At 41.7% G+C, this 16,585-nt stretch overlaps 2 protein-coding genes across 2 annotated transcripts; both read left to right on the forward strand.

The window, feature by feature from the left end:
* The first annotated feature begins 1,838 nt into the window (after positions 1 to 1,838).
* On the forward strand, positions 1,839 to 9,417 carry HFE (homeostatic iron regulator). The gene is made up of 6 exons (XM_012741308.3): positions 1,839 to 2,091; positions 5,362 to 5,625; positions 5,827 to 6,102; positions 6,910 to 7,185; positions 7,367 to 7,480; positions 8,462 to 9,417. Exons 1-6 carry the CDS (start codon positions 2,016 to 2,018, stop codon positions 8,500 to 8,502), a joined length of 1,047 nt encoding a protein of 348 aa, XP_012596762.1. The 5' UTR covers positions 1,839 to 2,015; the 3' UTR covers positions 8,503 to 9,417.
* A 6,596-nt stretch (positions 9,418 to 16,013) lies between these two features.
* LOC105858309 (histone H4-like) lies at positions 16,014 to 16,322 on the forward strand. Its single transcript, XM_012741339.2, has one exon. It carries the CDS (start codon positions 16,014 to 16,016, stop codon positions 16,320 to 16,322), a length of 309 nt encoding a protein of 102 aa, XP_012596793.1.
* Positions 16,323 to 16,585: the final 263 nt, after the last annotated feature.

Consider the following 16,585-nt stretch of genomic DNA (forward strand, 5'->3'; position numbering starts at 1 on the left):
GGTACTATAACTACTCTGTGGCTTTCAGAATATGGTTGATCATTTCTTTTTGGTTTATATGTAAACTGTGTATCCTTCTCTTGCCTGTCCATGTTGGCATGGACAAGAGTTCTGTTTTGGGCTATTTTCTTTCATCATATTAAAAAAAAAAAAAAACCCAAAAAGCTAAAATGCATTTGTTTCATATAAAAATCTAAAAACATACACAAAAATAGAATATTGTTATGTAGATCATAAAATTCATATGGAAATTCAACCTACCCAGTATATCCAATAAAATCTTGAAAAAAATAGAATAAACTTGAAGGAATCACACTTCTTGATTTCAGCTTACTATAAAGCTACAGTAATCAGGATAGTGTAGTCTTTATCATAGAAATATGCAGGAGGGAGGACGGAGGGATGTGAGAAGGCAATGACTAAAGGGGTCAGGGTTTCTTTGGGGGGAGATGGAAATTGTTCTAAAATTGTGACAATACTTGCATACCTCTGTAAATATAACTAAAACCCATTGATTTTTACATTTTAAATATATGAACTGTATGGCATGTGAATTATATCTCAATAAACCTGTAACCACATACACACACACGGTAGTATAATCACCAATCCCAATCTACCAGCTACTAATATTCAACATTTTTCCAATCTTATTCCATCTACTTGCTTACAGTTAAGAGGGCCTGATTTTTAAGTTTGATTTTTCTTGAATTGTCAAAATTTGCATACATGCTTAGAAAGATATTGCTTGCTGAATTTGTTAGATATTTAAAGGTTTAGGGCACCCAGATGTAACAAAGTTGTTAATAAGGTTTGAAATGTGTAAGGCAGGCGTCCTCAAACTACCGCTCACGGGCCACATGCGGATGTTTTTGCCCGTTTGTTTTTTACTTCAAAATAAGATATGTGCAGTGTGCATAGAAATTGGTTCATAGTTTTTTTAAACTACAGTCTGGCTCTCCAAGGTCTGAGGGACAGTGAACAGGCCCCCTGTTTAAAAAGTGTGAGGACCCCTGGTAAGGCATTAATTCCCAAACTTTGCTGGAGGAAAGGGAAGCTTTTAAAATCCCAATGCCCAGCTGTCACCCCATGCCAATTAAATCAGAATGTCTGAGGAGGGCAGGAGGAGCAGGGCTTCAATGTTTAATGATACTCCAGGAAATTCCAATGTGCTGTAAAGTTTGTAAAACACTTGTCAGGTAATTCATTTATGTGAATTGTAAAAGATGTTTCAGTAGGATCTATTATAATTTATTAATCTTATGATTTAATTAATTTTTAATCAAATAACAAAATGAAAAATATATTTCTAAATCAAATAACAAAATCGGCAAGATGGACTAAGCTTGAGATGAAAATTTCAAAATATACAATTGTCCAGACACAGTGACTCACACCCATAATCCCAGCACCTTTGGGAGACAGAGGCAGGAAGATTGCTTGAGGCCAGCAGTTTAAGACTAGCCTGAAATTGGGTGAGTCTGTTTCTACAAAAAATAATTAAAGAAAAAAAATTAGCCTGGCGTGGTGGCATGTGCCTGTAGTCCCAGCTGCTCAGGAGGCTGAGGCAGGAGGATCCTTTGAGCCCAGGAGCTTGAGGTTGCAGTGAGCTATGATGTCGCCGCTGCATTCCAGTCTGGGCAACAGAGGGAGACTTTGTCTCAAAAAAAAAAAAATGTAGAATTGAATTTTGAAATTATTAAATATTTAGATCAGAAAATTGTGAAATATACTTTCCTCAATCAGCAACGCCTCCTCAGGACTTAGAAACTAGGGGGCGGCTGGGTCACTGTTTCACAAGGAGGTAACCTCTGCTGCAGAAGAGAGAAAATTCAAGCCCAGGAGACACATTTCTTTTCACCAGGGGTTCAGAAAGAGATCTCAATCACAAGAGAGTTTTATTGGGCATCCCCGGAGCCTCGGCAATGGCTCCAGGGTGACTTCTTGGTCCGTCTCTGTTTCCCCGCCCCCGCAGGGGCGGGGACGCGTCGGGACTCGAGGTCCGAGCCGGGGCAATGGGCCCGCAAGCCAGGCCGGCGCTTCTCCTCCTGATGTTCTTGCGGACCGCGGTCCCGCAGGGGCGACAGCCGCGTGAGTCCGAGGGCTGCGGGCGAGCTAGGGGCGCGGCGGGGGAGGAAAACCGAAACTAGCTTTGCTTGGCGTTAGGGAGTTTTCTAACTTCCGAGGACTCGCTCAGCCCCATCCGCAGCCCCTTCTCGCTACTCAGAGTCCAGACCCGGAAGGGGTCGCTGCAGACGGGATCTCCGGCCCCAAGACCTGTCCCCTCCGCCACCCCCTCTCTCCTCGCTCTGCGGAGTGACATTTGGAACCACCCACCCCCTCCCCAGACCGCGACTCTTTTAAATAAATCCAGTAGTTAATCACTTGAGCTGAGCTGAGCCTGGGGCTCCTTTGATTCGGATCCCGTTTTCTGTTGCTGTTGTTGCTAATGTCCGCTGTGCGGTTTTCCCCCAGTCGTCTCCAAACAGGAAGTTCTCACCGAGGGCGGCTCGGGCCGGGCGCCCGCAGGGCAGCCTGAGCTAACCCGCCGCGGACTCGCGCGGGGTTTCCACCTCGGCACCAGTCGCGCGGGGCGGTGCAGGTGTGGAAGAGTGGGGTTGGGATCTGAATTCTTTCCACTCCACCCCCTTTTGGGGAGGTGGAGGCCGCTGGGGGTGGGAGGCTCCTGAGAAAGGCCTACCTTGGGCCTTTCCAGACTCTTGGCGCTTGTTCTTTTGACTGGAAAATTAAGTATATATTGTTTTTGAACCTTGGAACGGAACATAACAGTTCTCTTTTTCAGCCAGGCTTTGTTGACTTTGCAACGTGCTGTATAATTAACGGGCTTTTTCTAAAGGATGCCAAAGTAATAATAATTATAGCATTTCATTTAAGCAATGAAGTCAGTTTTAAATAGCATTCATATCTGTGATTTTATTTGACTCTCATTAGGCATTAGGAGGTAGGAGCTATTAATAGGTTTATTTTACTAGTGGTTAACTGGCCCTCAAATTAAGTAACTCTTTCCAGGTTACAAAGAAGGTAAACAATCTGGTTTTCTGATGTTAAATCAGATTCTACCACTGCTTCTGATCTTAGCTGACAGTGATTTTGCCCTGTAGTCTAGCACAGTGCTCTGCGATTTACATGCAGTACCACAGCAGCCTGCATACTAGTAATTGTTTTATGGTACATTGGACTTTGGTGGCAGAGCCCATGTCTCCACATCACAGCTGTGATTTTCAGACGTCACACTGCATTAGAGGCTGAATAATAAAATTTGATGTTGAACCGAAATAGTCACTGTTCACAAGTGTAGAATGAGCCCAGCCATGTGTTGCACTGTTCTAGGCCGCGGGGGTGGGGGCAGCAGAGAATCAAGTTTTTTGCCCTCTGAGATTTCGCATTCTAGTGGGAGAGAGGACAACAAACAAATGAGCAGAAAGATATACAATGTTGGCTAGTGATGGGTGCTGTGAAGACATGTGAAGCAGAGAGGTCAGGACAAGCCTCTCTGAGGCTGAACAGAGACCCAAAGAAAATAAAGGTGATGCCGACTGGGGTGGCGCTTCCCAGGCAACTGAGTGGGCCTGGCAAGTTAGGTTGAAGCAGGTTTTCTCAAAACTACTGACTTTTTTTTTTTCGTTTTTGGCTGAGGGAAGGTGGTGGCTGTTGCATGCATTGTAGGATGTCTAGCATCATCCCTGCCCTCTACTCAGGATAGCAGCACTCCTTCACTTGTGACAATCAAAAATGTCCCCTGGGAGACAAAATGTCCGGGTTAAGAGCTGTGATGTTGAAAGAAGAGCAAGGAGGGTCAGGGCTGGAGGCAGAGAAGTAGGTAAGGAGCTCAGAAGAGGAGCCACAAGCCAGGCTATGTGGGGCCTATAGGCTATGGTGTGGATTCTAGCCAAGGAGTGACATGATTGATCTGCCACAGGTTTTAAAGAATGCTCTGGCTGCTATGTGGAAAACAGAATGAAAGGAGCAGCACTAAAAGCAGAGAGCCCAGCCAGAGTGCTGTTGCACCTACTGCAGGCAAGAGGTGGTGGAGTGAGCTGGGTGAGAGGACAAGAGGGGGTGAGAAACGTTGTATTCTGGATATATTTTGAAGGAATCCTTGCCAAAGGATTCTATGTTGTGTGAGAGAAGAATCAAAATGGGCACTATTCTTTAATGATTTAATTTTAATTGTATTTTATTGGCCTGAGCAATGGGCTGATTGGTGATGCCATTTCAGAGATGGTGAAGGCAGAGGAAAGAGCAGTTTGGAGGGAAATCAGCTGCCTGGGATTGGACATGTTAAGTTTGAATTCTAGTCAGGTATCTAAGTGGTGATGTCACATAGGCAGTTGGCTGTAAGAGTGTAGAGTTCAGGGCCAGAATTAAAAATCTAAGAACCAGCCGGGCGCGGTGGCTCATGCCTGTAATCCTAGCACTTTGGGAGGCTGAGGCGGGCGGATTGCTCAAGGTCAGGAGTTCGAAACCAGCCTGAGCAAGAGCGAGACCCCGTCTCTACTATAAATAGAAAGAAATTAATTGGCCAACTAATATATATATATATAAAAATTAGCCGGGCATGGTGGCGCATGCCTGTAGTCCCAGCTACTCGGGAGGCTGAGGCAGCAGGATTGCTTGAGCCCAGGAGTTTGAGGTTGCTGTGAGCTAGGCTGATGCCACGGCACTCACTCTAGCCTGGGCAACAAGCGAGACTCTGTCTCAAAAAAAAAAATAAAATCTAAGAACCATTATTTATTCATTTTTCCAACAAATATTTATGAAGCAACTACTACATGCCAGGTGCTGTTCTAGGCATGGGGGATGCACTTCTGAACTCCCTCATTCTATAACTGAGGGAAGGGGGGCTCCTGTGTTTGCTTGGAACTGTTGTGATGCTAAAACGTTGCCCTGAGCTAGTTATCAGCAGATCCTCCAACATTTCACAGGAAATATTTGTACATGAAAAGGTTTAGAGATGAAGTGGTAAAAAAAGACAGAAGAGCAAATTCCTCAGGACTTGGATCTGATTTGCTCTGAGCACCAACTTCTGAGCTCAACTACCATGGCTAGAGACACCTTAGGATTTTCTGGAGTCTGTCCACTCCAGGGGAAACTGCCTGATTGTGAGTAATGAGTCAGGGTCTGGGGCAGCGAAAGGGTGGCAGCCACATGTGGCAGAGGGAGGTACACAAGAAGAGAGCGGCCACGACTGTCATATGGATGGAAGACAGGACTCTGTCTCACTTTTCACAGGGTGTGGACCAGACACAGCTGTTGGTACAAGTTGATTCTGTTGTGTGGCGCCTCTTCCTCCCAGTCCCCCCTGCTGGGTGTGGCAAAGGCCTGTTGCTATCTCTCCAGGTTCGCACTCTCTGCACTACCTCTTCATGGGTGCTTCAGAACGGGACCTTGGGCCTTCCTTGTTTGAGGCTTTGGGCTACGTGGATGACCAGCTGTTCGTGTACTATGATCATGAGAGTCGACGAGCAGAGCCCCGAGCCGCGTGGGTCTGGAATAGAACCTCGAGCCAACTGTGGCTGCAGCTGAGTCAAAACCTCAAAGGGTGGGATCATATGTTCATTGTTGACTTCTGGACTATCATGGACAACCATAACCACAGCAAGGGTACGTGGAGTGGGGGGGCCTCACCTTTCTGAGGTCGTTGGAGCTTTTTACCACCTCAGGGTTACATCTTGAGGGAGAGAGCTGGAAGTCTGAGGTCTGGGAGGCAGGGAAGATGTTTGCTTCCCGAGACTGGTCCTTGAGGATGGTGGAAACAGGGACCTACTCCTTTGGTTTCAGTAACAAGTCTGGGGGTGTTTCTAGAGTCCCATACCCTACAGGTGATCCTGGGCTGTGAGATGCAAGAGGACAACAGCACCAGGGGCTTCTGGAAGTATGGGTATGATGGGCAGGACCACCTCGAATTCTGCCCTGAGACTCTGAATTGGAGAGCAGCAGAGCCCAGGGCTGAGGCCACCAAGCTGGAGTGGGAAGTGCACAAGATTCGGGCCAAGCAGAACAGAGCATACCTGGAGAGGGACTGCCTTGAGCAGCTTAAGCAGTTACTGGAGCTGGGGAGAGGTGTTCTGGACCAGCAAGGTATGGTGGAAACTTCTGTGCCCACACTCTAGTGGCAGAGTGAGAAGGATACAAGGCATGGGATATATTGCTGTGGTTTCAGAGGTGGCTGAAGTGGGACTCTCCAAGTTCTGGGAACAGACTTACCCAATCCTAGGGTCTCCATCTTATAATTGAGATATATAACACAGCCATGAGCTGTAGTTTTAATTTTTCTTCTCCATGCATATGGCCAAAGACGTCTATGACCTTTTTTCTATTTAACCAACAATCCTATATGTATTTATACATTTTAGGAATTCAGAGATGTCAATTGTCACATGACTACCAAGATGAGGAAATACAAGTGAGGTCACCCATCAGAGCAGCAGATTCCTTTAGGTTAAAAATTTCTTTCACAGAACATAGCAATAATCACTGAAGCTGGTTCTTTTACAAAACCCCTTCTTGCAAGGAGAATACCTACTAGATTGAACCAGGTGAAATTGATAATCTGTATTCAATCATTTTTGATGCACATAAAAAGCAATTTCATCTGTCAGAACAGAGAATATGGGTAACATATTTACATAATGGACAAGAGAACAGGCTGACATGACTGTGACTGTGTTACATGTGACACTGCCTTAGAGCCCAATCTTGGAATGAGTTTTAGGACACAAAATGGTGTGTGTCTCTCCTGCAGCTTATTTTTTTGTTGTTGTTGTTTTTTTTAAGGACGGGAAAGGGTGTTTCCTTCCTCCAACCCTTAGAAGGAAGTGAAAATTCCAGTCTTCCTGGCAAGGTTAAAAATATCCCTTCTTCTCATCCTTCCTCTTTTCTGTCCAGTGCCTCCTTTGGTGAAGGTGACTCATCATGTGACCTCTGCAGTGACCACTCTTCAGTGTCAGGCTTTGAACTTCTACCCCCAGAACATCACCATGAAGTGGCTAAGGGACAGGCAGCCACTGGATGCCAAAGAGTTTGAGCCTAAGAATGTGCTGCCTAATGGGGATGGGACCTACCAGGGCAGGGTAGCCTTGGCTGTGCCCCCTGGGGAAGAGCAGAGATACACTTGCCAAGTGGAACACCCTGGCCTGGATCAGCCCCTCATTGCCACCTGGGGTATGTGACAGATGAGAGCCAGAAGCTGAGAAAATCCGTTGTGGGTAAAATGGGAAGGGGTAGGGGATAGGAAGAGAGGGCCCTGGGGGATCAACATGGCAGTGAGAGGAGGGTCTGCTCTTTGTTGGGGGTTGGGCTGGGGCTGGCAGTCACAGGCTTTAACTTGCTTTCACTGTTTTAGAGCCCTTGCCATCTGACACCCTGGTCATTGGAGTCATCAGTGGGATTGCTATTTGTGTCATTATCTTCTTTGTTGGAGCTTTGTTCAGAATATTAAGGAAGAGGCAGCCTTCAAGTGAGTAGAAACAAGGAGGAAGTATCTTAGTACCTCTGGCCCCAGGATACAGCTGTCCTCTTGCAAGAAGTGGGGCAGAGGGAGGGCAGAGGGGATTTGACATCCATGGGAAGGTTTATTCTCTCTTATTTTCTTCGGGGACACTAGCACCTTCCTGGGAACAAGAAAGGAAGTAATGGTTTTTCCCATATTGAAAGTTCCTAATTCAACAAACATCTTTTGAGCACCTACTATTTCGCAAGTGCTGTTTAAGGTGATGCAGGAGCTTTGCGGTTGAGAAAGTCACTGTTGCTATTCTCAGAACCCAAATCTAGTAGGGAATGGAGTCCATGACAAGTAGATGCAGTTAAAGAAGACCCCCTGAGGTCCGAAGGCAAGTAGGAAGCAGATACTTTTGGGTGTCAAAGGAATGATCCTGTTCAGCTAAAGATAAAGAAAGGCTTCTGATTCCTGAAGGAGAAGTGGGATTTCTTCAGGTGAGATTGAGGATGAGGGGAGGTTGTTCTACACAGGTGGAACAACCATGCCAAGTGGGAGAATGTGAGGCATATGGGGAGGTGAGAAGTAATTACTGTACCTTGTCCTGACTTTGTATACCTGTCAGGCACCAATTCTGCATTTCTACCCCTTGAACATCTGTGGTGTAGGGAAAAGAGAGGCAGACCGAAGCCAGGTTGTATAGAGTCTTGAGAACTTTTGGGACATTATGTTATGATCATTGAGGAGTCAATAAAGGAACATAAGCACAGAGGGACATGATCTCCCTTGTGTACCAAATGGGTTGTAAGGAGGTGTGATGGGAGGTGAGGAGACCAGTTACCAGGGCAATAAGCAATTCCAGATGAGAGATAAATCCAGTAGTGCACTGGGATGACAGTGGTCAAAATCGAGATGGGCGAATGAGGAAGGTGAGGGACGGGGAAGAGGCAAGATGATGCCTAGGTTTGTGATGCCTCTCTCCTGGGTCTCTTGTCTTCACAGGAGAAACCATGGGGGACTACGTCCTAGCTGAATGCGATTGATGTGCAGCCCACAGACCCATTGTGGGGAAAAGAAAAAACTAGAGACTCAAAGAGGGGCACACTTGTGGAGCTCTTCATGTTCAGGACAGAGTTGGACCCAACAGACAGAAACTGCATGAAGAACTCTTTGCTTTTAGCCTTCCCTATTCATTTTCTCAAAAAGATTTCCTCATTTAGGTTTTTGAGCTCCAGCATGCCAGTGACCCCAGCTGTGACCTCTCCCCCAGAGCTGTCTGTCATGAATCTCAAACTGCATAGAGAGGCTTCCTTCATTTCCTCCATCACCTCTGACTCCATACAGCTATCTCATCTCCTACCTCTGGAAGAGGGCTGCTTAAACCTTGAGGACTCACAAGTCATTTTAACGTATGAAAACATGAGAAAAGCTATGAACCTTCTTCACCCTGGGACATGCACACTCATATCCCTACCAGAATTTTGCACACATATCCAGGCATTTCCTGGACTTATTTACCTTTCCTTTGAATCTTTTCTTTGTTATCCAGTAACTCATCTGTCACCAAGCCTTGGGGACTCTTCCATCAAAGTGTGATCTGTGTCATTGTGCATCTGTGAAGGCTGGGGAATGCACAAACTTTCCTAGAAAAGGCATCATGGATGTTTATGTCTATTATGATGGGTGGTTTAGCAAATGGGAGGAAAGTGTCTTGAAGGCCCTTGGGGAGTGGTGTCTTTTTCTAATTTGCACAGAGATGTCCTATAGGCTTTCAAAGATTAAGGATGCCTACATCTGCAATGCTGCTCTGGTATTCCAAACCTGAAGTACCACAATAATTTTCCACCTGATCTCTGCTGACTCTCCTTGTTCTGATAATGAAAATCATGATAAAGATTGTGGTAATAATGATAATGTGGCTAATAATTATTAAAAATAAAAACACTTAGTTGGTGCCAGACTGTGTTCGAAGCACCTACTTACATGCCTTACTACATGGTAAGCACTATTATCTACATTTTTTTTTTCATTTTTTGTTGGAGAAAGTGAAATACAGAGTGTCTCATAGCTTGCGGGGATGGAGACAGGTTTCAAACACAGTCATTCTTGCTGTTTGATCCATCTCACTCCCCACTGCATTTTGGTGGTTTTTAGATGCACAGAGTTAATGGAGAGGGACGGAGATGGCTATGGAGATGGCTCTTCCCTTGTCTCATTGTGCTTCTTCTCAGTGAGCTCTAACCAAATGAAGAGAAACAGGAGAAAACAAGCTATTGATCCTCAGATGCCATGTTTTCTTTCAAAGTCCCTGTGGGAAGTCCCTGGAATGTGGCTCCTTTTCTCCTCTCTTGCTCTCTCTGGCGTCTATATCTCTGGACCCCATACAAGGACAGTGATTGGTGGGGACACTTAGTGGCTGTGCTGGGCTTTAGACACAGTGTTCTCACTCAGTGCTTCCTGAGTGGTATTTCCCTTGATGAACTGGAGCAACCTGTCTCATTTTGAGATGGTTAAAACAGAAACCACCAAATGGCTTGAAGGATGCCCAAGCATCATCTTGCTGGCGTCACTAGGATTCTGGTTCTTATCTCCAATTGTGCACATTCAACAAAAATTCATCTAACCCAGCCACTCAGGAATTACTGGATACTGGGAAAGAGATTAATCTGACATATCATACATATATCTCCAGAGGGCATGTATTTACTTTATGCTATTACATACATTGGGCTGCATAGCTGTGGTACAAGCACGCTGTCTTGGAGGGCAGATGCCCATCAGGAGACCAAGCACAGCTCAAAAATTTGTTTTGTAGGTACTGAATTTGGGTGAAGAGATCTCAACATTTTTGTAAAAACCTTTTTTGCTTTTGTCTTGTTATGAAAGTTATGTAGAAAAAAGCAAAAGTAATTTGTGCTCATTGCAGAAAAGTCAAAAGATGAATAAAAGTAAAGCTATTATTTAATTAGCCAGTGATCAACTTTATTAACAACTTGCATATTACCTGTTAGTATTATTGCTGTATGAAAATATATAAAATTAACAAATACATATATTTTAATAAATGTATAATTGTGTTGTATACTGCATGATTTTACTGATGTTATCATCCATCTCATGTGTATACTTTAAGCATGTCATTTTGGAAATATTTGTATTGCTTCTAATATTCTTACATTTTGTTTTATGGAATATTTTCATTGAACTGTGGTAACTGAATTAATTGTTTTTCTTCACTGTAGGGACCTAATCATCTAAGTTATAAGACATTGGTTATTTTAACTCCAAACCACACTGAAAACACACTAACAAGTTCTTCCTCTCTAAATATCATCCTATATTCAAAGTGGACTGCCCAAAGGCTTCACTTGCTCTTCTACCTCATGAAGAATATGTTAATTAATTAGGTAACAGTTTGTTTTATATTGGTTTTATTTCACATGGGCTAAGATTTGAAGAAACACACTAGTATTTCACACTAGTGTTACTAGTCTTCACAGTAACATATTTGCTAAGCATTGGCAACTGTGGCCTGTTAATTTTATTTTTAAATAAAATTATAAATCACCATTTTCTTTCAGTGTTTTTAAGCTTTGTTTCTGATATTTTTAGCTTAATTTTTCTGGCTGTGTTCATTAATTCTTGAGGCCAGTTTCATTTGAAAAATCAAAGACCTGAATTTTAAATTCTGTGTTTTATTTCCCCTTTGGCAAAACCGCTCAGAGGCAAAGCATGGTAGTAAGGAGAAGGGTGACACCTGGTGGCCATAGGTGGATGCAGCACAGGTGTCACGTGACTGGAGAATGCCCAGGCTGGAGGTTTTCCTGAGGGTAAGGGGCTGGACAAGGATGGTAGACTGGAGACCACTTGTAGAGAAAAGCTGCCGAAAATTTGAGAAGACAAACAAACTGCTCACCACCTATTTGAATCATAGGCCACTGTTAAGCTGCCTGAACTGGGAACAGAACAAAAAGAAAACAAATAATTTTAGTAATCTTTGAGCCAAGTACAGCAGGTGACTTAAGCCTGGTAGGAGAAACAGGCCAAAATTCTTGTTATGTTATGTTGTAATAATGTCATCTTATAGTGCTGTGTATACTTTGTGTATTATAAAACATTCTTCATGGACCCACACACATTTTAAAACCAAGCATTTTCTCTAAAATGCAAAAATTTCTTATATGGTATCATTTTTAAACTACCATGTTTTTCCTAACCACACTCTGATTTAATAATGACTAGCACTCAAACATGCATGGCTTTGAACAGTGAAGATTTCCACATGCAGGCTGGTATTTGTAATTTTGATTCTTTTTGTAGACTTTGGCTCATAATGTGTTCATTTCCCTTTTCGCATCCGTGATTAACTTCTACACTCTAACATGTAGAATATTAAGATAATATTAAAGTATTTTATTAGAAAGCCTGGGCTGCCTTGACAACATCTTGCACACATTTGTTATTTGGCATGGTGTGCATTCTGGTATCTCAAGCATTTTGTTTCTGAGTAATTGTTTAAGGTGTGGAAGAGATAGATATGATGTGTTTTGAATAGATATTTCTGTATCTTCTATTTCTTGGCTGGATGAATTTGCATATTGAAGGTCTTCTTTGGTGTAAATATTTTTTTCAAACTAAATTTTCAACTGATTATTATTAAATATTTACTAGATGTTAAGCTCTGTTCTATACTTAATTTAATTCCTCCAAAGAATCCTATGAGGCAGAAATTATTGTTATGCTATTGCCCTTATTTTGTTGTTAGGAAAAACCAAGGCACAGTGAGTTTAGTTAACTTGCTAGAGGTTACACAGCCGAACATGGCTATGCTGGATTTTTATTCCAGCCATTCTGGCTCAGAGTCAATTTCATAACCACTATACAATCTTATTTGGGTCAAGAAAACATATGGTGTGGTATTATTACCATATTGTTGATATACTACTTGAAAACTATTGATTCTGCTGCCTGGTAGTAGCACCCATGATGTTTTCTATAGGCTCCCTGTTATTTTTTCCTAAATATTTTGAAACATTTCTCAGGTGTGTTTTTAAATTTCAGAATATTTTGTTTGGTTCATGTACACATTTTTAACTATTGAATTTCTCTTTATCATTCAGGGAGAAATTTGGGGACGGGTAGCTTGAAGCATCTGCAAATCATTTTATCCACTTAAATTTGGGTACAAAATATTGTTCTAATTATTTTTTAAAAAACAAATTCTGTCTTTTTATCTGAAGATTCTAAAAAGAATTTTGGAGTCTTCAATCCATTCTTTTGGGGGGTAAGTACCAATATTTGTACAAATTTCAGTACAAGTGTTACTAGTTAACTTTATGAGTTAAGTAAATATCCTGAGCTTATTTCTTAAACTGAATTACCATAATGGCACTTTCATAAAACTATCAATAACCAACTTCATTATTGCCAAAAGAGTTTTACTTTGCATATGAAAACATCTGTTTTAAATATGAGTCTTTGTGTAAGTTTGGGTTCACAGTTTAATCAATAAAACAAATGTAAAATACTTTGTGTTTTCTGTGTGCAAATAAGAAAGTATTCAAGGGAATTTTGAAAATCAAATTTAATTACCACCATGTTTAGAAAAATTTTGAACCAAATATTTGAGGAAGGATAATGTTAGAATTCTCTGTCCAAATAAATTTTTTTAAATAGGTCAAAGGGTATTAAGAGGGTTTATGGAGACTGCCTACACAAGGACAGCAAACTTAGCAAGTGCAAATGAAAAAACCTTTTAGTAAAAGAGTTTAGACTGAAAAGAAAAAGCAGGAACATTTTCCTACAAAAGTAAGGAGTAGAAGTAAGAAAAATATGCAGAGACATAGGATATGTGCTGTGGAAAGAAAGATGTTCAAATGGGAATTACAGTTCAGAAAAATGAATAAGAAACTAAATATTCCTAACCAGAGTATAGGCTAGGTTGTTGAAAAAGTGAAATTCAGTGAATTTTTAGATGGGAGCGAGATACATCAGTCATTGGCTAGAGAAGCTGTTTGCACAAGACCAGGAGTGGTATCCCCAAATGGCTACGGATAACTGTTGTGATGTTATAAAGCTCCAGTCCAAGTTGAGTGACACTGTACTTATACATTCTCTCAACTGTAATATAGCTCGAAAGTATTTCTACTCTGGGATTTCTTCACTTTGTACTAAAGCAGTTATACACTTAAAAGTGATGGTGTGTGTCCAGTGGACTGCTTGTGGTTCTCAACGTTGGAAGGTGTTAATATCAGAATTGTTTGTTGAATATGCAGGTGCCATATACAAGATGTATACTCACCCCCAAACACACCATATGCCATCCCTGAAATCTGGTATTCTGATAGAATTAGTCTGTGGAGGGTAATTCTGGGCATTTCATATTTTTATAAGACCTCTGATTGATATCATAGTTTTATTTGTTTGAATGTTTTGTGTGTCCTATTAGCCACAACTTGTTTGCAGAGTTTTTATCTAAAGAGCCTACCCAACATGTTGAATGAATGAGGTTCACATGGAAGGTGAGAGGACATGAAAAGGAAAGAACAGGAAGCCATATAGATTCAGGGAGGAGCCACTCTTCTCCCAAACCACATGATTGAGTAATACCTGCATTCTTCCCAGAGTGGAAGGATTTAATATATATCCATATATATATATCTCCTATATATTATATTATGTATATAATGTAATATATTATATATCCTATATATTATGTATATAATATATATATTTTATATATATATAATTACATATATATATATATGCCCCCTTTAAATTTCTGCCCTGACATTCCTTGTTTTTGAGTGACTGGTCATTGAGAAAAATTAGAAAAGAGGATATTAAAAGGAAAAAAATAAATGTCAAAATAAAAGTGATGGCAGCATTGGTGGTATAGTTGTGAGCATAGCTGCCTTCCAAAATAAAAGTGAGGGTTTTTTTTAACGATACAATAGGCAAAATAAAGGAAAGACATCCTAGGCCTTTGGATTAAATGCAGATTAAACTTGCTGGGATGTGTTTCAAGGTAGTTCATACCATGTATTTTTGCATGAAATTATTGTATACACTATATTTTTATTTTTTTCATGAATCAAATAGCACATTGAGATTTCAGAGTTTCACGTATGATGTCAGTCCTTGCACCTTTTCTCTGTAATGTTTGGTATTCCTTCCTAAGTCCCCTGTGTATAAGGTGTGTGTTTGTCTCAAGGAGTGCGTAGTGAGAGTCAGGAACTTAAAAATCTCTCAATTTAGGGTAGAAGAATCCAACCCACTTAATTATTTCAGAAGTATTACAAACCATATGACATTTATAATGTTCCTGTCCTCTCCTGTATCTTTTTTCTACTTCTTTGGGTCTCTTCTCTTCATATGAGCAAGTCTGAGGTTATAATATGTCACAGGCCACATTCTCATTCTAAGTATCCACAATAGGCATTTATTTATTAACTGGAAGGTGGTGGTGATGGGGGTGGTGGTTTTTTGTTTATTTTTTTAAACAAGAGTGGTTTTTACCGTGCACATTTGCAACAATTGCAGGAGGAAACTAAGGGGAAAATTTTGAATTGAGAAGTCTCTCTCTTCAAATCACATTCAAACCCAATTCTGTTGGGATTAGCCTTGTTTTGGCATCAATAATCTTATCAAAGTCCTCCCAGACAAGGACCCTATACGCTTTGAAATGACCTTAATCAAGGATTAGCCTTATACTTCAATTAATCCCCAACTCTACAAAACATCATGTTCTTGTCTCTAAAGCTGGAGCAAGTTGAAAGGGGATTATTAAAGGAGAGAAGGGAAGAGTTTGGAATTGTAGACACACCAGACAGATAGATGCAGCAGGCCAGGAAGAGGGTCCAGGGGCAACCGATTATTACAGTTTAGCTTTGTTTCTTGCCTCTCAGACTTTTGCATAAAAAGGACTCAGTCAATAAATATTTTAATTGAGGTAGGAAAAGAAAAGAGGAAGAAGTTTGCACTTATGAAGTTTTAATTTGCAATTATTTGTCTACCTTTTTGTCTTCCCAAATATAGGACCTTTAGGGGCAGAGCTTCGTAGCCAGGCTTATACTTGGTCCAGCACAGAGAAGTCCATAAAAGTGCGTCAGTTTAAATAGGAATATTAAAATGACTGAGAGGGAAAGTCCCTTAACCTATATATTTGTACCTTCCCCAAGGAATTACTTAATTTATTAGTTACTGAGTGGAAATAATAAGAAATGTGGAATGGGGCTCCTTGCTCCCCATCATTGAGCTGATAGCAATACAGTACTTTAAACTTGTAGATGCGCTGGGACAGAATAAAGCAAGTCAAAAGAGAAACTAAGGCTTTGCAACCCAGTGAAATCTGTACCTTTCCTTCCCACCAAGAGCAAGGTTTTATTGACCAATCAAAACATTGATATCCTAATGAAACATTTTTTTTTTCTTGCTTTACCCGCTTAGTGGCCTAATTTGGACAAACGCTGCCAACGAATTTTGTTTTTAATCAGATCCGCAAAAGAGGTATTTAAGAGACAATAATTTCTGGGCTGTCATTGCGTTAGGAACCATGTCTGGCCGTGGCAAAGGCGGTAAGGGCTTAGGAAAGGGGGGTGCTAAGCGCCACCGAATGTTGCGTGGCAACATCCAGGGCATCACCAAACCCGCAATCTGGCGTCTGGCCCGGCGCGGACGTGTCAAGCGTGTTTCTGGTCTCATCTACGGGGAGACTCAGGGCGTGCTTAAGGTTTTTCTGGAGAACGTTATTCGAGACGCTGTCACCTACACAGAGCACGCAAAGCGCAAGACGGTTACCGCCATGGATGTGGTTTATGCGCTAAAACGCCAGGCGCGCACCCTTTATGGCTTTGGAGGCTAAACGGGGTAGGATACAGCTACTTTAAAATTGGAGAAAAAAAAAAAAAAGGCCCTTTTCAGGGCCGCTCACAAAGTCAGATAAAGAGCTGAAATTCGTTGCTGTAATGTTTTAAGTTAGTGCCAATCTGCATAAGGCTGTTGACAAGTAGGCACAGTTTTGTGGGTTTTCTTGTACTGCAGCTATGTTTATGTGATTTAGTGTAACAAAGAAATTGAAGTTATTTTTTTTCATAGAGAAAAGGCAGATCTCAAACTTCTGAGAGT

This window comes from Microcebus murinus, chromosome 15, assembly GCF_040939455.1.
Source record: "Microcebus murinus isolate Inina chromosome 15, M.murinus_Inina_mat1.0, whole genome shotgun sequence".
Classification (NCBI taxonomy): Eukaryota; Metazoa; Chordata; class Mammalia; order Primates; family Cheirogaleidae; genus Microcebus; species Microcebus murinus.

What these genes read in the sequence shown, in the direction of transcription:
- HFE (XM_012741308.3), top strand. Translation starts at nt 2,016, where the DNA reads ATGGGCCCGCAAGCCAGGCCGGCGCTTCTCCTCCTGATGTTCTTGCGG. An exon ending in CCCGCAGGGGCGACAGCCGC is followed by an intron (nt 2,092 to 5,361) that starts GTGAGTCCGAGG and finishes CTATCTCTCCAG; the next exon opens with GTTCGCACTCTCTGCACTAC. An exon ending in CAACCATAACCACAGCAAGG is followed by an intron (nt 5,626 to 5,826) that starts GTACGTGGAGTG and finishes GGGTGTTTCTAG; the next exon opens with AGTCCCATACCCTACAGGTG.
- LOC105858309 (XM_012741339.2), top strand. Translation starts at nt 16,014, where the DNA reads ATGTCTGGCCGTGGCAAAGGCGGTAAGGGCTTAGGAAAGGGGGGTGCT.